Raw genomic sequence first — 22,382 nt, forward strand, 5'->3', positions numbered from 1 at the left:
TTACCTGTCTGCTTCTCTCCATCCCCACCAGCACTGCCCCAGTTCAGTCCTCCAACTTCTTTTACTTGAACAGCCTCAACAGCTTCCTGACTGGTCTCTCTGCCCTGAGGTTCTCCCTGGATAAATAATCTCTCACCAGCACCAGTGTTATCTTTCTAAAACATAAATCTGACCATATCACTCCCTACTGCCCCCAGGAAACAATCCAAACACTTCAGCTTGGCCTGCAAAGGGTCTGCCCGTCGCTTCCTTTGACCTCGTTCCCCTCTTTCCCAGCTTGCACTTTTTACTTTAGTAATAATACTGTGGTCAGGACTCTACACGCGCAAGTCACTTTGTGTTTCTGTGCCTTTTCTAATGCTCTTCCACATGGTTAAAACCTAATCAGTGATCAAGATTCAGCTCCTCTGCTGAATCCAGTCATCTTCTGAGCCCTCAGATTGGCCTCAGGGCCCCTCATTTAACAGTTTCTCTTCTAAACTGGAAGGATCTCATACTAGTCAGTCTCTCCCAGTGGCCAGTGATTTGGTAATTCTCAACACGTAGTGCATGGACCACTTGCTTCAGAATCACATCAGAAGCTTGTTAAGTATGCAGATTGCTGAGCCCAGCCCAGACAGACAGAATCACAATCTCTGGGGTGTCAGTCTGGGAATCAGAATTCCAGACAAGCCCTCAGATAACTCATTTGTGCAGTAAAGTTTGCAAACAACTGCGTAGATTCTGAGCTCCTGCTGTAATTGGTCTGAGGAGTCTGTGGTATCCAGGAGGAGGGGCAGATTCCTTGCCTGGGGCGAGAGACAGGGAGATGCCCATGCCTGCAGAAGGGGCTAATCACGGATGAAAAAACCAAGGCTCACTCTGAACTTAGGTCATACGGGTGGGAGTGGCAGAGGCAGGATTAGAACCCAGGTCTCCCTGACTGCAAAGCCCCTGCTCCTGACTGTTGAGCTGTATTCCCTCTGCTTCCTGAAGTCCCTTCATGTCTGAAGTTGTCACTGAGTGTGTGTGTGGGGGTCACATCCTTTCTGGCTCCCTCCTGTCAGAATCTATGGTCATTAGCCATAACAGCTTGGCAGAGTCCACATTAAGAGGAAGTTCATTTGCATTTTAACAACAAACAAAAGTCGGCTCTCTAAGGGCAGAACAGAAACAAGAACTTTTAAGATGGCCTTGGTTACCAGAAATTTTCTAGCTCCTTGGCGTCATTTATTTTTCCGGACACAAGGCATAAGCAGTTGGCCCTACACTACTGCCAGCTGGAGCCCATTGCTCCCAGACAGGCCAGATCTGCAGGGAGAAGGTGGTCACAGTCTTTCCTGGGCAGCTCCTTTCTGGCATATGGTGTAAGTAAGTAGTACTCATTCACTTATTCACTCTTGAGTGTTTACTATGTGTTAGACCAAAATAAGCCCTGGTCCCAGCCTATAAGGAGTTGTTCCCTCCCATGGAATGCTCCTCCATATGGCTAACACCTATTCACAGTTCACGATTCAGCCTTGAACTTCCAAACTTGTGGAGGAGCTAAGATTAGCACACAGAACTATGGTCCCCGACAGATGGGTAGGACTATTGTAGTTAGAGGGTCTCTAAGAGGAGGCGGACCTTTCTTCTGATTGATTTCTTGAGGAAAGGCAGGGCAACTGTGCCAGTCCTTGAGTGAATACTAACTTTCCAGCAGGTGAAGATGGGGAAATAGTAGAGGATGGGAAGTACAGGGAGTAAATCCCAGATGGAGGGAATGGGGGTGTTCCGATTTTGGTAATCAGAACCAACCCTCTTACAGATTACAATTATAAATTCTGAGCAGAATGTAAAAAACAACTAACTGAAGGCACTAGAAAGTGACAAAAGCAGGTAGAATCTAGAGGGGAGTCAACACTTAAAAGAAGAGAATGGCCCTGGGCAAGGCTCCTGTTTTGATGACTGTTCATTCACCTAAAGGCAGCCCCGGCTGGAGCTGAGGGGTAGCTACAACTTGGCAAGAAACCCATAGTCTTACTGGTTAAAAATGAGAGGGCAGATCATAAAACTATCACAGCAGCTGGAAAATGTGGAAAATCCTGGAGATGAGAAATCCCAAATTCTGCATGTAAATGCTACCCAAATCTCTGGCCCAAAGAGACCACAAGTAGCCTAAGACTGAAAACCAAACAAACAAAGCTGAACAGAACTTTAAGTTGCTGCCTACCATGGGGGAGAGAATTGAGAATTTGGGTTCAACAAGTACTATTCCAAAGGAACAAGCAGAATCCATAGTCTTGATCACAATGTGTAGTATACAACTCAAAATTACTATACATATGAACTAAAAGCCATATTTAAGAAAAAAAAAGAATAAATGGAGACCAGCCCCGAGGTGACCCAGATGTTGAAAGTAGCAAGCATTTTTCGGCAGCTAATACAATTATGCTCAAACATATAAAGAAAACATGCTCACAATGAAGACATAGATTTTAATCTGTGCATCTCAGCAGAGAAACTATAAAGAAGCAAATATAAATTTAGAACTAAAAATACAATATCTGAAATTTTTAAATGTTTAACAGAAGACAGCAAATGACAGATGAAACAGTGAACTTGAAAACGGATCAATAGAAATTATCTGAAAGGATAATATGGGGACAGCAGACAAAAAGAACAACTACCCACGTAGGACACAACCTCCATTCCCTCTCAAAGGTCAGCACAGGTCATACAGTGTGTGAGTGTATTGATGGGAATGTGGTATGAGTGTATGTGAGTAGACCCATGATGAATGGAGATACACAAGTGTGCATGCAACTGTGTATCTGCATGTGGAAGGTAGTAGCTGTAAGAGGCTTGTGTGGGTATGAGTGTGTGGTGGGGAGGGAGTCATTTCTCCTTTGAAGGTAAAGCCCAGATCAATGTACGCACACAGCCCTGGTGAGGCCAGGAGGCTAAGAGGCTGAGGTGACCAGAAGCCTCCATGGGGGAGGGGGACAGACTTCTGCCAGCAAACCTAGGCTCCCTGTCAGTGCCTCCTAGAGCAGCGCATGGCCAGGCCTAGAGGATCTGGCATGCACCTAGCAGAGTGCCCCACCCAAATGGACCTGGGTGGGGTCATGTGCCCAGAGGGCCCTGGTCCATTTTCAGGGACCTCTGCCAGTGCCTTGGCAGGCTCTGAATGCTGTATAATGGGCTTGGAAGAACACTGTGTTGGGAGTATCCTGGAAAAATGACAGCCTCTCTGGCCCTCAGCTTCTTATCTCTAAAACGGGGATAATCACAGCTTCCTTCAAGGACTCTTGGATCAAATGAGTTAGACTGCATGAAGGTACTCTGTGCAAACAAAATGAGGACTGACCAACTGACTGAGGGATTTCCAAAAGATGCTGTAGAAACTTGGTCCTGGGAACCTTTGTGCTTGTAATCTGTATTCACATCCCAATAAATGAGTGTTCTCAGAGCTTCAGGAAAGGCTGGCCCTCAAAGAGGTGGGTTCCAAATGAACCATGGAGTCTTGGCCACAGCATTCATTTTCTGTATTCCATATCCTCTTATGAGGTATGCAGTAAATTATTCTTGCTGGAAACTTTTCCACAAGGATGTAAAGAGGGTATCAAGACAACACGAGCAGCAGGCTTGACTCTGAGACTCTCCTACCAGTACATGACCCCCACGATCCTCCCCTTCCCTCCTCGACTGTGTTGGGTGAGCCTCCTGGGCTCGATGGGCTCAATGCCCCTCCGAGGAGGCTGGACTGCATCCTGCTGTGGTTAGATCACCCCAAACCTGGCAATGCTTATTTATTCCTTTAATATTGCTGTACTTGCCAACTGTACTGCTTATGAAAAATGGTAGGCACTTCGTTTTATACAAAACAGGCGGAATCTTAACAAGGACAGATTTCATAGCTGCGTCCACATTTATCTTCTTCTGAATGTGGTATTAACCAGTGTTAACAGGGGCTCAGACACACAGTTCAGAATGATGGTGCGTTACACGCCTCCCTCTACACAAAAGCTCCCATTGGCCCAGCATATGCCCAAGGAAAGAGATGTTTCCTGAGGCACTTGTTGAAATCGTTTTTGCTACGTGCATTTATTATGAAATGTAATTTTGCATCCACATTCTGACAAGACACACTAATAAAGTGTGCTGTGGAAATTTGCATGGTAATTTGCATGAACTGACTCAAGATTCTCTTCTCTGGAAGAGAGATCGTGAAAAGGAATGTATTTGTGTCTTCTTTTAGCCTTGGCCAGGCCTTGGCCCGTGGCTGGGGAAGCAGCCCCAAGTGGCAGAAAGCAGCTGGGCATGACAAGCCCTTGACAATGAAGCTGCTGTTTGTGCTCTGCACCACCAACCATCAGATGAGAGTATCGGTAAAGACATGCAAATAAGCATGCAAAATGAAGCTGGCAAAACTTACGGATTCAGACCAGCAAGTGGATGCTGTGAGGGAAGGAGACAGCAGCCTCTGGGAAACACGCTGGGCACGGTCTGGCCTTGCCAGCAGCTCAACCAAGTGCTGCGGAGGAGGGGCGGCTGGCTGGGAGGCCACAGCGCAGGTACCTGGATTCTTTCAGACACCTCAGTTTTAAAGTCTACACAGTCCCTGTGGCCACTTTCCTCCCAATGGGGAGTGGCTTATGCCAGTCACCACCCAATACAAATATTTATCAATTGCTCTTTTATTTCCTGACTGTGCTCTGAAACATCAACCAAACAATATGCACCTTACAACTTTAAACAAGGGGTGAAATGTCATCGAAATTAGTCAATCCTTCCAGAAGCCACACAGATGCCCAGGGATGTGTGGCCTGAAGCTCCCTGGAGGTCTCCCACAGGCTCACAAATGGATGCAATGCATCAGCCCTCTCCTCATCTCTTAGGGAGAAAGATGTTCTGGGGGATGGACTTTTGAGGGTATCTAAGAGCTATCTATGAGTAACCTATGAAGTGAATTAGGAAGGGTTACTAAAACCTGGGTCAGAGTCCATGATGGGGTCACTTCACTTATGAACGCTAGCAGGTGCTATTGGACTCCCCCAATACCAACTGGCAACCTCCTACTCCCTTGCCAGCCTGGAAACTGTAAAAGTGAAATGCTGCTTTCCCAGCCTCTCTAAAGGATAATGGTGATCATGTGACTCAGTTCTCGCCAATACGACATAAGCTGCAGTCTGCTGGAGGGGGAGGGGATTCTAGGGAAGCTCTTGCTATCTTTTTCTGCCTTGAATGCAGAGGTGACCTATGGAGCCAGGCTGCATGAAGATAACCCACAGAACAAGAAGGCAGAATAGAATGACAGCAGGGGTCTGGGACCTGCCTGATGGCATCACTGGGCAGCTGGGCCACCTCAAGTCCTACCGTGACTTCTGGCACCTGAAAGACCAAAGCCCTTCCTTGTTTAAGCCAGGTTAGTCAGGTTTCTCTACTAGAGGCTGACTTCATACCTAATTTGCAATATGCTTGACAAAAGAGCGAGAGAAGCGCAGAGGAGAGGAGGGAGGGAAAGAAAAGATGTTACAGCAAGTCTGCCCTCAGACCAGTCCCAGGTAAACGTCCAAAAGGAGCACCTGGGTGACTGGTGGTGCCCAAGTGGGTGTCTGAGGGCAAGGTCATCTTGCCAAGCCGCCTGGCATTCAGGGGCATTTCACTGTATAAGAGTGTCACCTCACATTTTGACCACAGAACCTAATGTTTGCAAAAGGTGGAACTCTACTGCATTAATATGATAAAATCACCATGTTGCTAGAGCTAACCAAAGACGGAGTCCAGTGTTCTACCAGAAGTCTGGGGCCCTGGCAGCATCTGGCAGAGTGCCAGAGCTCTGCACAGGCAAGCATGGTTGGGAGGCCCCCAGTTTCCCATGAACACACTATGTTAGTAAGTTATTGTTAGCTTCACTTCATCATTACCAACTTAGTTTGTTGTGGAGTTGTTGGTTTGCTTCGCTCTCTATATAGAGCGTGGTAATGCACATTTGTATCAACAGTTTTTCTGGCCTATAATTTTCCATCACCCAGGCTTTAAGACCTGCATGAGCTATGGTTTAAATACAAATTAACCACATCCCTACTGCTAAAGTTTGAGGCCACTGGTCTAGGTGATGCAGGGGTTAAATGCCATCCAAATAATTTCCAGGTTAAAAAATGCAATACTAAGAAACTGGGATGCTGGCCCGGAATCTCTCAGCTAAGCGACAGAGGTGGGATTTGAACCCAGGCATCTGCATGCAGCATTGTTTTGAAGGAGAAAAAAAGAGCTGATATAAGAGGATGTGCTGACTCTTTCTCCTCTGTGTGACCCCACTCTGACCACCTCGACAGGGGTGGAAGATTCTGCCCCTGTCTCTCCAGGTGCCGGGTGGTTACCTGGACACCACCTGGGGATACGTGGCATCTTGGATTCTATGGGGAAAGGCCCCTCCTCCTGGCCCTCCACCTGCTCTCTACAGTCTGACCCAGAAAACTCAGTAGCTCTTGGGACTTCAGGAATCCAGATCCTTCCAGCGTCTGTCTCCTGGGCCCACCCACATAACAGCCACTTTCAAACATCTTCACTTGACTGTTCCACTATCACTTCCCACTCAACTTTTCATTTTGCTTTGCGTTGATGGCACCGATATTCTTCTGGGGTGTCTGGACAGAAAGCCAGGGCCCACTCCTCTCCCTCTTCTGCACCCCACAGGCCTACTCTGTCCACTCGCCCCTCCCACTGTCCTGTGTGTCTAGGCCCGGGCTTGGCCCAGGCCCCTCACTCACATCCCACGCAGCAATGCATGACTGCTCAGTGACTTCCTCCCTCCCATGCTCCGCCCTTCCACTCACAGAGCTGCATCCAAGTCTGCGGGCCCTGCCGCAACTGCCATCCCTGCCCTGGCCGGGGCACACAGGCCTGTCTCCTGCAAACTCTGGGGTCTTTGATCCCATCGGTGCCCACCGTAGGAACCACAATAGCTCTCCATTCCCTGCCCTGTAAGCCCAAACCCTGCTGAGTTCCTAGGGCCTCCACAGCCTCATCAACTAGGCCCACTTACCCGCTGGGACAGCAGGCACAGACCCTGGAACCCACAGTACTTTTAGAGGCCCAGAAAAATGTGGGGTTTTTTTTGTGGTACGCAGGCGTCTCACTGTTGTGGCCTCTCCCGTTGCAGAGCACAGGCTCCAGACGCACAGGCTCAGCGGCCACAGCTCACGGGCCCAGCCGCTCCGTGGCACGTGGGATCCTCCCGGACCGGGGCATGCACCCGTGTCCCCTGCATCGGCAGGCTGACCCCCAACCACTGCGTCACCAGGGAAGCCCTGTGTTCTTTTTTTTTTAACTTTTTAAATTTTAATTTCTTTTAAAATCAAAAGAAAAAAATGAATATAATAATAATGACATATAATAATGAATCCAGCCTGTATTGTCTTCATCTTTATAACAATACAGTTATAAAATATAATTTACATACATTATATATATTTGTGTGTATATATATATATATATATATATATATAGAGAGAGAGAGAGAGAGAGAGAGAGAGAGAGAGAGAGAGAGCTTTTTAATGAAGGAAGGAGCAAAGTGCCCTGGAAGGCAAAAGTGCCTAAGGCCGTGAAAGTCAAAAGGCAGCTCAGCCAGTAGCCCATCCACAGGCCCGCTAGGACCCTCCACGCCAAAAAGGCAGAGCCCGCCCCGGCACCGCCCCCCACGCATGCGCAGCACTGGATCATTGCACCTGGGGCCCCCACCAAGGCTTCTCCTCCAGCGTACTAATCCTCCCTCCCACACAGTGGCATCAGATCCTCCCTGCCCTTTCCCACTCAGGTCCCACCCTCTCCTCCAGGAAGCCTTCCACACCCACTAGAACAGCCACTGATCCTGCCTTGTCTGAAGCTCCACGCCCCCAAGGACCACAACACTCTTGACGAGCTTCACGCATTAATGTAGGATGAGAGAATGGGAGGATGAGCAGGGAAGTACCTGGACGACGACAGCAGTGTTGGTTACGACGTGAGCCTCAGCCCCATGTCAGCACTCCAGCCGCAGACCATGCTCCCCGGGGGGGGGGGGTAGGGCGGCCACGTGAGGCCCACCCCCTCACCTCTACCCGCCCACCGCCCAGGATCTGTCCTTGCAGAGCTGCAGCCTGGCCACCCCACAACTGGACCTTGCCCTCAGAGCTGGGTGCCCAGCACAGTACGATGTGCACACACACCCTGGCAGATGGGACAGATGCTGCGCCGTGCACCCCGTAGGCCAAGGGCCCAGCTGCCTTGCCCGGTGCCCTTGCAGCACACCATGTGGCTCCTCTGAACCTCCTGCCTCTTGCTGACCTAGTGCTCCATGCTGTGGCCACAAAAGCCATCTCCCCTGGACCCTGTGTGCCGACCCATCCACTCGTCTGACTGGCTGCACCTCCTCTTCAAGGTGGAGCCCCGGGCCCCTCCCCACCTATCAGAAGGAACCCTGTCTCCTGGTCTCTCTTGGCTGCTGTGGGCTCTGTGTGGGCTCACTCATCTCCTCACAGTGACCCCCTGACAGAAAGGTGCTCAGTGCCATCAGCAACCTACCGCCAAGTCCCCAGGCCTTTCCTTTTCCCTGGCCCCGGCAGGGGGGGGATCAGAGAGCAGCGCCCATGAGTGTGAGGCTGGGTGTCCAAGGAGGACATTCTGGCTTGACCCATCCCCAGGTCCTTCTTCCTCACTGTGGCCCACTTCAGGCCCACCAGTGAAGGCGATGTGGAGACACTTTAGGTGTAGGGCTTGGCTGCCCAAGCCTGGCAGCCTCCAGACCACCTTCCTGAGTCTGGTTGGACAAGCATTAGCAGAACTCGCTGCCCCAGAAAGAGAGACTTCAAAGCGTCCAGCCCCACACGGACGACCCCTCACATACCACGGTCATCACAAACGCCCCCTCCCTGAGCACCTGGGATGTGCTGCTGTGGGACCCAGCAGGAGCTCGGCTCCCCTGAAAGGCCGCCCGTGCTGCAGGGGTGAATTGTCGGGGTGGGGCAGGCGCTGGTTTGGGGGCTACTGAGCAGCCAGATGGGCAGCTCCATGGCGTCAATGACCAGGCCCCAGTGAACCTACTTACTTTATTAAATCAACTTACAAATGTTACATAAAGAAACATCTGATCATTCTGAAAAGCCCTGTAAGAACAAAAAGACTTGCTGCCAGATAGGCTCCTGGGGAAATGGCTTCCCCAGGTCAGATGCTGGGCCAGTAGCACGTGAAGCGCCAGAGGGGCCTGGAGCCTGGAGGGGTCCCCAGTGGGATCAGACTGGGAGGTGCTGGGACACTGTGTAGTGGGTTGAAGAGTGTCCTCTTCCCAAATTCTGTCCATCTGGAATCTCAGAATGTGACCTTATTTGGAAAGAGGGTCTTTGTGTATGTAATTAGTCAAGGGTTTCAGGATGAAAAATCATCCACGATTTAGGGTGGGCCCTAAATCCAATGACTGGAAGCGGTAGGAAGGATTCTCTCCTAGGCCTTTGGAGAGAGCGTGGCTCTGCTGATTCCAGACTTCTAACCTCTGGAATTGTGAGAGAATAAACTTCTGCTGTTTTCAGCCACTTGGTTTGTGGCAATTTGCTATAGCAGTCCCAGGAAACTAATACACAGCTAGCGGGGAGAGAGAAAAGCCCCCAGATCACTGAGGGGCTAACAGCAACTCAGGCAGTCCCTTGGCCTGTGAGGGCACAGTGGACACAGCCATGCTGTCCCCTTCCCGGAGGCACCGTGGGACCCAGGGAGTGCTCCAGTGCAGTCCTCCAGAGACACTCCCAGGAGCACCTAGGTAAGCCCCAGAGGGCCGGGACCCACTGGGGCTTACCTAACTTGTGCTGTGGTGGGAGGTCTAGGGACAGGCCGGGGGCTCCAGCCTTGGTTATCAGTTCATCTCAGTCACCTCTGAGATTTAAAAATGCTAATGCCTGACCCAGCCTGTGCATCTCCAGTCATCCCCCCAGTAGGTAATGCTAACGTGCGGCCAAGATGGGGGACCCACGAGAAACCCCAGGAAGAGGGCTGCTCCCAGATTCTCCCCTCTCACCCACAGCCACCACCTGGGGGGCTGAAACCTCCCATTCTGGTTCTAGTGCAGGTTTCAAACAGGTGGACCAAGGGCCAGGCCCACAGGTGGGTTTCACTGGCCACTGGGAGGGGAAAGGGGGTCTGGCCCACAGAGAGGGCCACATCTCATCATGGCGCAGGTACCAGGGGTTTCTTCTTAGTGCATTTTGAAAGACATTTTTTAGTTGGGATTTTATACAAGAGAATTGTTGCAGACGCGAATCTCACCAGGCTGTAAGTCTTGACTTTTTGCTTCTTTAAGTGAGTGGATTTAGATGGGGTGACAGGTGGGTGGTGAGAGGCTGGGGAATGCACATGTCAAGAGGAGAACAAGGTACACGTGTGTGCAGGGGAAATGCCACGCAGGAGGCGGCAGGAGACCTGCTCTCCCAAGGCCACGGGTCAACAAGGCAGCATCTCCCCTGGGCCTGCCAGGCGGACAGGACCCCGGAGAGGTCTGGCGGGGAACTGCGCTCTGCGTGCCCAGGTCCTCATGCCAGCTCCTTGGGGCCTCGGGCATGTTCAGCCCCAGACAGAGGGAGGACTCGCTGCCACCCAGGATGAGGTTGAACCTCCTCTACCCTCCATGCCCAGCTCAGGGCAGGGCCAGATTCTGTGGCCAGGTCATTTTCTCCCACTTCTCTGCAAACAGAGTCGCACTTGACAAACATCCGTTGTCAGAATAAGTGAATAGGGGAGGGGGCGGGAGACAGAGCCAGAGACACACATAAGGATGGGAGGGGTGGAGCGGTGGATCTGCCCTGGGAACTTTCTGGGCACCTCAGCCAATCAAGGCGAGGACAGGGGCGCTCTGCTGGGCTGTACTGGTTGGTACACAGGGTATTTGTGGGCAGTGCTGGGGAGTGGTCAGCATATGGGGGCACAACTGGGAACATCCCCCGGGGCCCTTGGGCATCTTGTCTACTTCCCAAGTGCCTCTGCCATCATGTTAAGAAAAAGTAACATTTCCCCCTCTCCATCTCCAGAGAGTTCATGAAAATGGGCCTGTGTGCGCACACAACTGGAGCCCCAGCCTCCCAGCCTAACTACCATCTTAGAGGGTATTGGGAGAGAAATTCTACCTGCAGCCAAAAAAAAAGTCAAAGAAGCCTGCAGTGGGGAGGGACTTGGGCTTTCTTCACTTTTTGCCAGGACACTGGACATTGACACTGGGCCACTGTGGCCGCTCAGTCAGATGGAGTCTAAAAACCAAGGCAGACAGAGCCTCTTGAAGCCATTGTGGTGGATTCTGACACCAGCTGATACCAGCTGTGGGCAGGCCCTGCTCTGGACCCATGAATGCAGAGGTGGATCCGAGGGGTCCTGGCCTCAGCCAAGCTGAGAGCCCATCCGGCAGCCAGAGCAGTAGGAGTTCCTGTAGGGCTGGGAGGCCAAAGGAGCCCTGAGGACAGTGTGCTAGGGAAGATGGAGCCGTGGAGGGGTGCAAAGCATGAGGAGGGTCCTGACCACAGACAAACATGTGCTCCGAGCCTTGATGAGTCAGAGAAATTTTCCACAGCAGAGGAGAGAAGAGGGAAGGGCATTCCAGCAGAGGTGACACCATGAGCCAAGGCATGGAAGTGGGACAGTGTCACTGAGTGGGGAGCAGCAAGCAGGCAGGCCCGCTGGACCACGGGATATGGGACAAGCAGTGGGCCATAGGAGGTGACACTGGAGACTCAAACGACATGGGGAGGAGTTGAGGCTTTGATCCACACCAATGAAGACCACTGCAAAGGCTCTGAGGCCATCTCTACTGCCCACCACTGCCAAGAACACCAGCCAGCCAAGGGCATCACTTATTATCAATGGGACATCAACAAGAAGCATTATAAGTAACTTAATATTTGAAAAATCAAATAATCAATATCTGTGAGATCATTCACTGACATACACACACATGCACATGAATACACACACAAATCTGCAAATACCAAGTCAGACTTAAGAACTGAAGTTAGAGCTGTGATTCGGATGCAAAGCGACGCAGTAGGACTCCCCTTGCAGAGTGGAGAGGGCTCTGCAAGCCTGCCGTGGTACAGAGCCTGGCCTGTACCAAGCAAGACAAAGTGTGGCTGAGATAATCATCCCAGAGCAGATGTCCAAGGTTGTGTACATCACTCGGGGCCCCCATGTCCTTACCCTTCGGTCAATTCTTACCAAGTCCACTAGTTATCTGGTATTTCAGATGACAGCAGAGGAAAAGTAGGGATTTAGAGGGAGGCAGAGAAAGGAGCTGTGTATGAGGCAAAGGTGCTGACTGGTCCAGAGTGAGACAGACAGACTAAGAGTAGACACAGAACTGTCATCTGTGGTGGGCTGTGCTCTGCAGGCTCTGTAGGTCCCGGGATGTGGGAGGCCTCTTAGCACAGCAGTCCCCGGTGTGTTCTATAAATATTTATCCTTTGAGGACTCGATGACAAAAGGATTCCATGACCAAATACATCTGGGAGATCCTGCACACTACATCTCTCTTTCAGCAAATCAAAACCATACACTGATGTAGTAAAAGGCCCTGAGAAGTCCTGCAGTAGAAAAGTAGATTTACTTTCGTTCACCAGTGTTCCTTAAGCCCCGAACCCTTCTCCCTGCCTTTTTTCCCTCAAATAACACCTACTGGAACTAACATCCAGTAACATCCCTTGGAACTACTATCTCACAGAACCCACTGGCTTAGAAAACTGAATTATTATTTGTGTCTGTCTTAAGGAAGAAAACAATATATTTTTTCTTAAAAATAGTTGAAATGATTAAGTTTGGTGCCTTGTGATAACAGGTTTAGTTGCAGGGGAAATTCACTTCATTTGCTCATCAGCGGTGACAGGAAAGTGAAATGTTACTGACGTTCAAGAGCTCAGCCTTAGGCTACGTGGAGCCACCTCTGGTTGATTGCAGAACACCCTTGAGAGCCAGGAGCACACAGGTCACTCTATCCAGCCTCCTGCCCATGTAGAGCAGTACAGGCCCATCACACCAGCCTCTCCAGGGAAGGAAGTGTCCCAGCAACCGTGTGTGTGTGTGTGTGTGCGTGTGTGCGCGTGCGCGTGTGGGCGTGGGTGTGTGTGTGCGTGTGTGTGCGCATGTATGTGTGTGTGTGCGTGGGGGGGCATGGGGGCGTGGGGGGCATGTGTGTGTGGGTGTGTGGCGGGGGCGTGTGTGTGTACACGTGTGTGTGTGCATGTGTGTGTGTGTGTGTGTGTGCATGTGTACGCACTCACGAAGGTCCAGCACACAGCCACGCTGGAGGAGCAAGTTCTCCTACTGCTCTTTCACGTCCCTCATTTTGCTTCTTGTCCATCCTCCTCCACATGGTGATGCCCCCAAGAAACCAAACACTGTCATGGTTTAGACCTGCCATGGGGGGCAAGAGAACACAGACTGAAAGGTGTCCTTTCTCTACTGGAAACATTTCCCTTATTGAGGTTTGGATCTTCAGAAGGGCCCAGGGTCTTTACCGGGCTGGGACCAGTGTGCAGATGGGAAGCTCCTCCAAGGCAAGATGGATGCCCTAGGTCCCAGGAATGCCCCACTCTCATCCTAGCATCAGCAACCCTGGGAGGGAGGCTGGCATGGTGTCCAGGTGGTTGTCAAGGCTGCAAACACTGCGGGGCTTGGTGGGGGGCAGGGACCCAGGAACTCACCTGGTACGTGTTGTCGAAGCTGTCATACATGAACCGCGTGATCAGAGACGTCTTCCCGACTGTAAAACAACAAGAAGAGAGGGGTTTAGCCGTGATCCGAGCTAGGCTCCTCTAAACACATTTCATGTGACAAAAACAGATAATGAAACAAAAAAGCCCAGAGGAAAAGATGAGAAGCAGAAACAGAAGTGGGAGGTGGGACCCCCAGAGAGGGACATTGAGGTGAGGCAGCCGAGTCTACACTGGGTGGGCTGCGGTGGCGCTCCTGCCAGGCACCAAGGAGGAGGCATCCCCCGCCCGGTGAACTCTTACCACCCAAATCCAAGTCTTCCTTGACCCATAAGAGCCCAACTGATGCAAGAGCCATACATGAAGAATCCGAGCAAGTGTGTGCATTACAAGATGCTTCTGTCACATGGGCCCACGCTCACCTGGAAATACTGCCTTGCCCTTGGTCACAGGCTAGGATGGAGACATGCTCCTTTATTTCAGCCTGGGCACTGATGAGGAACCAGAGGGCAGGGGAAGTAAATGACTCCCCAGTGTCTCTCTTGGGCAGGACTATTTTTCATAACGTGTGCCTGACTGTCCAGCTCCTGGCAGGATGTTTAGCATCCCCGGACCTTGCTGGGTAAATGCCTTCAGGATCCCCCGTCACCGTGACAAGCCTGAACTCTCCTGCATATTTGCAAATGCCCTCTAAGGGGCAGTAACACCTCCAATGGAGAACCACTGGTATGGCTAAAAGAACCAGGAAGTCTCTTGGGAATCCTATAAATGCTGCTAATTTCCCAAATTGCAGGGTTTGGCTTCTGACCTAACCCTGTGCAGGTCCCCTGAGGCCTGGCTGTGGCGGAAATGCCTGCTGCAGCATTTGTGAGCATCTGGGTGGGAAAGAAGGGCGATAGGAATATTTGTTAGGTCAGGCCCAGCATGGAGTGCTACTCCGTCCCACCAAGTCTCTGCCATGGCCCTGGGAGGCTCAGAGGGGGACCGGACCAGCTGAGCTTAGCTCAGAGCTCTTTGTGCTCCGGGCTGCTGAAGACAGATAACTCTGGCAGGGAACGCAAGACAGCCAGCGCCCAAGAACTCTCATTCCACCTCTCCCCGATTCTTGGACGGGATGTCCACAGGCTGGGCCTGGAAGGGTGGCTGGTCACTGCCTGGACGGAGCAGGGCAACCCAATGGGGTTCCTCTGGGAAAAGTCCTTTTCCAGTTCGGAAGCCTCAGTAGTGCACCAGGTGAGTGCAATCCTCTCCCAACAGCCAGCACTTGTAAGGGAAGGGCAATTGTCTTCCCCGGGGAGAAGACACACTGCTCGGTTCCAGGCCCTCCCAGACCTCACCCTTCGCGTCTCTTCATTGGGCTGTTCCTGATTTGTATCTTTCATATTAAAACTGTAAGTAGAGTGCTTTCCTGAGTTCTGTGAGTTATTCTGGTGAATTATGGAACCTGAGGAGGGTCGTGGGCACCCCCAGATTTGCAGCCAGCTGGTCAGAAGTGCGACTGCTCCTGGGGACCCCACTTACAGCTTGCATCTGAGGTGGGTGGCAATCTAGTTGGGGACTGTGCCCTTAAAACTGGGCAGCCTGACACCAGCTCAGAGCGCGTAGCACCAGGACTGAATTGCAGTACACCCGCTGGTGTCAGAATAGCCTCGTTTTTCTTCTCAGTATCTCTGGGGTGAGCAGTAATACACCCAGGATCACTTGTACGTTTACCTGGAAGCTGCCCTTTGAGCTTCTACTAAAAGTTAAATCTGTAAAGTACTTTCCAATTGCTTTAAATCTCCACTCAAACTCACACAAAGGTGAGAAGTGGGGGCTTCCCACACCTGGAGGATTGGCTCTGAGGCTCTGAGGCCACAGAAAGGCCTGGCTGGGAACTGCTGAGGGGGGACCGACCACAAGAGTGAAAAGTGGAGCAACCCGAGCCAGCAGGAGGAGGATGAAATCAGGGAGCGCACGGCATCCTCCTTTTCCAGGAGACAATGGAAAGTTCCTTCCTCCTCGGGAAGAGAGGTACTGCAGGGCCCACTGGTAGCTCCCCTCTGTGGTGACACACAGCACCTCACACCTTGGCGAAAGGGACACGGTCCTCTTCTCCAGCAGGCTCTCCCCTGGGGCAGCTGAGCAGGCAGGGAGGAGAGACAGCGGAATCCCCAAAAGCCGCTAAAGGAACAGGAGGTTCACGGAGGAGCTGAGAGATCAGAAAGCCCTGCAAGGCTTCTCTGCCAAGTTCCCCTTCTTGGGGCGCCAGCCACTGCCAGTGGCTTCACAGTGGCTTGCAGGGCGACTGCTAGGTGGGAGGAGAAAATGCCAAAGAAACAAGTAGTGTCCTGGGACTGTGCAGGAGGAACTTTTAGGTGTGGGGTCCTGGCCAGTGCCAATATTTTCTGAGCTTTCTCACAGTCACCGTAACAGGCAACACCTGAACCCTGTATTTATGGAGTGCGTCAGGCACACCCCAAGGCTGTGCCAGCCACAGATTTACACGACAGCAGTAAACAGAGGAGACGGGACACCCGCCTACCTGAAGCTTGCAGGACTTCTGTGTTTGCAGCTACGCTGTACTAAGCCCTTAAGACCACCCTGGTTAGTCCCCAACCCTGAAGCAGGTACTCATGCACCCCCATTTTATACAAGGGGAAACGAGCTGACAGCTCCTTGCCTAGGGCCAGAGCCGAGCAGGGCAAGGATAAGGTGGTCGGCCCAGGGACTGAGCTCCTATCCCTGACGCTCCTCAGCGTCTTTGGGTCATGCTGGGTTTCAGGATTCTGCTGGGTCATTATTGCCACCACTGTAGATGTCACGGAGCTCCGGGAATAGCCTTGCCAAGTCAAGGCACCTTTTTCTTGGGATGGGCTGGAGGCAGGGCCTCTCCCTACTCAGGCAGTGCTTGACCCAACCTGCAAGGCCAGAAACTGGGAATTCAGGCACAGGTTGGGCAAACGGAGGGCTCAGCAAAGCAAGGATGGATGGGTTAGGACACCTGGGGCCCAGCACACCAACTGAGGCCTGGACTGAATGACAGCCTCGTTATCAAAAGGGGATGATTTCTTCCCACTCTTCTAGGTGGTTTTTCTCATTTCTCAGCGCAGAAGCCCCCCTCCTCCCTGCCTCAGAGCTTCCCCAAGACCACCCATATTCTTTCCATGGCTGCCAGGACAACATGGCTCAGACCCTGTCTGAACCTGTCAGCTTGGCCTCCCTGCTTAGAGGCCTCTAACTGCTCACCCTCCCCGCGGCCTCAGTGTGCACCCTTTACTGCTGGCAAGTGTGCCTCAACACCATGGCTGGTGTGTCCTGCCCCGGCCCCAACTTGAGCCAGGCCTCCACCCTGACCCATGGCCCCAGGGCTCCAGGGTGGGGCTCACCAGCCTGCAAGGGACCAACCAGCCCTCAGAGCAGAGCCCAGGCAACGCTAGGCAGCACCAACAGCAGGAAAGGTGCCTCCATGCTTTGTCCCTAGGGCCCTGAGGCAGAGCTTTACTAAGGAGCTCCTCGCCCACTGCTGCCCTGGCATCACGTAAAGGAGCTGGCTGCGTAAAGGGGCCGCCCCACGCACTTCCTGACCCCACACCCCACCCTCAACAACTGCTCTGGGTGGAAGGTGCTGGAACCTGGGTATGAAGAGCCTGCACAGCCCACCTACCTGGCTACTCTCGTCTCACCGCAAAGAGCAGCGCGACAGCTGGAGCCGTCAACTGACAGGGCACCACCACTGGGCCAGCCAAGGGGAGGTCCAAGAGGACAGCGCATTCAAGCAGCTCGGACAGGGCTGGGCGGGGGGAGGGGTGGGAGACCCTCCCCCTGAGGCCCCCTGCCCTTCTGAGGCCCCTTGCAGCCTGTGGGAGGGCCGTCCTCCCACACAGCCCTGTTCTCAAGGTCATACTGTCCCACTGCCCTTCTAACAACTGCTCTCCGACACCACTGCAGCAACGTGGAGCTCTTTCCCAGGGCAGAGACTCAGCTCTATTGGAAGGATTTTATTAAAAATAAGCAGGCAATCATTATTGAGCTTTTCTCTCTCTGCTCATGGCTCAGTGATATGCTTATAATCTTCTGGTGGTTTAATCCCACATGATTACGCAGGGAGACATTTTCCCTCTTTCACCCAAATGAGGGTGAGAAAATGCATTCCTGAGCACTTATTAGGAGCCTGTAGAAAGAAGGAATGGAAACACTAACTCTTACTGGGATTCCGCTCAGCACCAGACAAGAAATTCTTAGGTTTCCTCATTAATCCTCATCATGATCCAGTGAGGTGGTTCGTATCCCCAAGGTCACATGGCTGGGAAGCTGTGGAGCTGACATATAAAACCAGATATGACGCCAAAGACCTCACCTCACGAATGACATTGCGCTGGTTTATGGGAAGGTCTGACCAGCAGCAAAGCAGGAGATCACAAAGGGCGGGGGGCTCAGGGGTCTGGGCATCAGGAAGGCTGCAAGGGCAGCTGTTGAACTGTGGGAAGCGGGGGTCAGAGGAGTCCAGGTATTTCGGGCGGAGAGAACAGCAGGAGCAAATGCACACAGGCAGGAAGATAAAAAGCTTGTGCAAAGAGATGGGAGGCAACAAGGTCAAGGTCATTTCCCCTGTCCTTTGGCTCAGGGAAAATGGGGCCAGACCAGGTGTGTAAGGAGAGGGGTAAACGACAAGCACTGTTCAAGGAAGCTACGTGTGGTCACTGAGTTGATTTAAACCAAAATCCATCTCTGGGGCCAGTTGTAGAGGAAGGGAAGGGATGGACAGATAGAGGCAAGCCCGGTGGGCCAGGGGCTAGATGGCCAGGCCATGTGGCCACACCAAGGAGCACGATTCTCTCCCAGGGGTGGCAGGAGCTCCCGAAGGGTCTTAAGCAAAGAGGTGGTGGGAAAGGTGTGGCAGCTCATGATGGCCACGATGGCTCACAAAATATGCCCCATACCATGTGCTCTTCTTACAATATACCACAGACACTCTATCCAGAGGTAAATCTGTGGGCCCGTGACTGTGGCAGAAATGGCACCGTGTGTGACTCGAGGCGAGGTTAGAAAAGGCAGCACTGCTTCGGTCTGGAATGCTCCAGCTCCCTCACACTCTGGAAGCTAGCCCTTCAACCCAGCCACCATGCTGTGAGGAAGCCCAAGGCAGCCTACATGTGGGAGAACCTCCACGGAGGCCTCCTGCCAGCAGCCAACAGCCAGAAGACCTGTGGGTGGGTGAGCCTTCAGATGACTCGAGCCCCAACCTTGGAGCCATCAAAGTGGAACAGAGGTACCCTTTCCCTGCTAGGACCTGCTCAAATTATAGATTCCTGAGCAAGGTAAATATTTTCATCCTCTTGAGCCACTAAGTTTGGAGTGGTTTGTTATAGAGTATTAGGTAATCAGAGCAACAGTTCTGTGCTTTAGGAAGAAAACTTACACTTCTAAGTGGGGAAGGGCCTACAGGGGCCAGATTGGGGGCAGGAATCCAGCGAGGGATGGCGGATCTCAGTTAAAGCATAGGCAGTGGCGCTGGGGAGAAGTGGGGAGCAGAGGAGAGTGACAGGACCTAGTAACTGGTCAGACTCAGAGGAGAGCCCAGGATGCCTCCCTGACACCTGGCACGATGGGGTCATTCCTTAAGCCCAAGCGAACTGGACAAGAAGCAAACACCAGTCATCACTCTGGATTCAGGTCACCCATAAAAGCTTTCTTTAAAATTGTCAGACCAAAGCACAGATACCAGCACTACATTCAGAAAAAAATCATTACATAATGATGGGTAATAATCATGCAACCTCATGAGCTGAGGATCTAAGCTTATTTTCCATTAATGATGTCACCACGGAACAGTCCTTTCCTTACCCACATCTAAGCTTCGGGCCCAGAGGTCTTGCAAACCCATGGGCTGTCCCAATGAGCTCGGTTCCACACACCCTGGAAGTTCAACCAGTGCAAGGTGGCCCTTCATAGCCAGCTAGCAGCACCCACCTGGACCTCACCGATGGGGGCCACTCACTCCACCAGCCTCCCATGGGCCCCAGTTCCCATCTCAGTGGCAGGCCCCAGGCAAATAGATTTTTGTACATTCAGGTGGCTTCTAGGTAGCCGCAGAGGACGTGAGGCCTCTCTACTCATTCAACAAACACCCAGTGGGGGCTTACTCTGTGCTAGGCCCAGGCTAGGCCCAGAATTCATAGTGAGAAGCAGATGTCCTTCTGCCCTACAGCAGCCCTCACCCAGTGGCAGAGCCAGATTCAGGTGCAAACACCTAAGATGTGAGGCAACTTGAGAGGGGTTACCGAGAGGCCAACAAAAAGGTAAGGCCACTCTCTGCTGGGGAATTGCAGAAGCATCCTGCAGGCGGTGGCATTTGGGCTGGGTCTTGACTGGTGAAGACAAGGCATCAGGGGGACAGCATTCCCAGGAGAGGGACCAGAGGGGTCTGGTGATGTGAGGCTGAGGTGTGCTCTGCATACAGCTGTCCCTTACCCACATCTCACCATGGCTGCCACGTGAAGCCAGACTCCCAGGGCTTTGGGGTCAGTGCCTATGAGAGTTCCCGGGCATGGCTGGGGCCCGGGCCACAGGCTGACAGCTGAGTGGGCTGTGAGCACCCAGACTCCCACTCCGACACAGTCTTGCTCCAGGAAGCACCCCTCTCCGCCCTGTCACCTCCACTGCGGGTGAGGGTGGAGGTGGAAAGACTGCCGTGAGGGCCAGAAATGGGGCAATATGTGAGGCAGAGCGCAAGAAGTTCGCTGGAGACTTGGTAGAGGGTCTGCCAAGACCCGGCAGCGTGTGCCCCACCCCTGGGGTCCCCCCGCACCGAGCCACACCCAAACCTTGCCCCACCATCTGTGCCCAGCTGCTCACTCACGTTTGCCGCCCACACCAGCGCAGGGGCGCTGCTGGATGGTCAGTGGAGTCCCCCCTGGTCCTCCTCGGGGTCACAGAGCTGGGCCCAGGGTGGCAGGCAGTAAAGATGTAGCAGACTTCACTGCCATCTCTAGGCTGCCCTGGCGGGCTGCCCACCTCTCAGACACTTGTGTTTTTAGGAAAGCAGTCCCCATGCCAGGGAAAGGGTCTCTGCATTCTTGGCCCATAGCCCCATCAGCCTGCCCAGGTCAGAGAAGGTCCGAAGCTGTCACAAGGTGGCCCTCGGGGCTGAAAAGGCAAATCTGCTTCCCCAGGGCTTAGACCAGCAACCCATTCCTACGATGGGTCCAGCTAACTCAGGTGTCCCACCAGCTCAGTTTCCAGAACACAGATGGGAAATGCTGGGGAGTGCTGGGAAGGAGGCCAGTCCCTTCCTGGTCCAGTGTCCCTGCCCTGCAGGGGCCTGGGGAGATGGCTCCACCAGTCCCATGCACCTCCCTGCCTACAAAGTCCCCCATTCCTGGCCTGACCATCAGGTGCACAGCCCCCAGGCCCTGTGGTGATAAGACAAACAGCTGGAGACACCAGCTTCATCTGTCTGATCCTTGTTTCCTTTTGTTCTATTTTCACAAACCAGAAAACCCAGCCCTGCCCTCCTGCAAGGTGGAGAAGCGTGGGGGGCTGGGCACCGGGCTCCTGCTGCACACCCCACCCTGCCACCTCATGCTCAGAAGAGCTGCTGCAGAACAGGGCTCTGCCAGCTCCTACCTGAGCCCTGAGCGGCTGGCTGGCTCACCATAGGCTAAATGTGGAAACACGTGAAAATCCCATTTCAAACCATCCCCCCAAAGACTCAGGCGGTAATTAAGAAATATGTAAAGCTCTTAATTGGACACTTTAATTAAGTGTGTTAATTCCCTCTGCCAGAGGATGCTCAGTCACCTGGGCCTCACCCAGGGACCCAGGGAAGACAGAACCGAGGAGGGAGGAGGGGGGAGAAGCGGAAGGAGTGGTCGCAGGACAGTGGTAGGGGCTGGTCCCCAGGCCCTTTCTCCTGCTCCAGCTGGGAGCCTGGTCCATCCCCGACGCTCTTGCTTCCCCACTGTCCTCCAACTGTCCGCATCTGCTCTGTCTGAGCCCAGTGATGCCAGGAAAGCCTGCCCTGGGTCAGTCGCTGTGGGGTGTCATCCACTCCCTTCCCCCACCAACATATTATCTCACCTTTGCCGCTCACTGAGCTAAGAGGTCATTATTCCAATGAGGTCAGGCTTGATGGTCTTTAAGGGCTGCTGCCAGTCTGAGGCGAGTGACAATGCTTACCAAGCCTGAAATGCAGCTGGATTAAAGGACCAAGGGAGGGGCTCATTTCCAGCTGTGGGCGGAGTCCCTCTGACCCTTGGGTCTCACTAACCTTCAAACATTTCATCCCATTCCCACTCCCACCCCCACAGGCCTAGAGCCCTGAGAGCCCAAGAAGGGTCTGTGCTCCGCTGTCTGCTCTGGTGGGAGGGCGGAGGGGCACAGAGGCCAGGGAGGGTGCACCAGGCTGTGCGTTGGCATGACTGCTGTGCACAGGAGAGCTCACACTCATCTTAGCTACCTATCAATAACAATAGTGGATAGCTGCCCAATTCCTCTGAATGCCCCTACTGTGTTGGGGAGGTCTAAAGCCATCCTCCCCAATGCAAGAGCATCCCTTGCAGCTCTGTTGTAGGCATCCTACCTAGACTTCTCCCATCAGATGCTCACGTGAGACTCACCAGAAATGACCGACATGAATCTAGTGAGGTGTGGGATGTCCCTGGATTCTGATGTGGGTTTCAACACCAGCCTTTGACAGTACCCAGCAGAGGGACTGCGTCT

General features: G+C 52.8%; 1 protein-coding gene across 2 annotated transcripts in view; it reads right to left on the reverse strand.

Moving 5' to 3' along the window:
* The window catches only part of RAB6B (RAB6B, member RAS oncogene family), a 52,621-nt gene that overhangs the window by 13,118 nt on the left and 17,121 nt on the right, over positions 1-22,382 (reverse strand). For both annotated transcript variants that reach the window (XM_065876368.1, XM_065876367.1), the window contains exon 2: positions 13,671-13,729. In XM_065876368.1, coding sequence (XP_065732440.1) covers positions 13,671-13,729 — 59 coding nt within the window. The remainder of the gene's footprint in view (positions 1-13,670; positions 13,730-22,382) is intronic.

The sequence above is a fragment of the Phocoena phocoena genome, chromosome 4 (assembly GCF_963924675.1).
Source record: "Phocoena phocoena chromosome 4, mPhoPho1.1, whole genome shotgun sequence".
In the NCBI taxonomy this organism is placed as follows: Eukaryota; Metazoa; Chordata; class Mammalia; order Artiodactyla; family Phocoenidae; genus Phocoena; species Phocoena phocoena.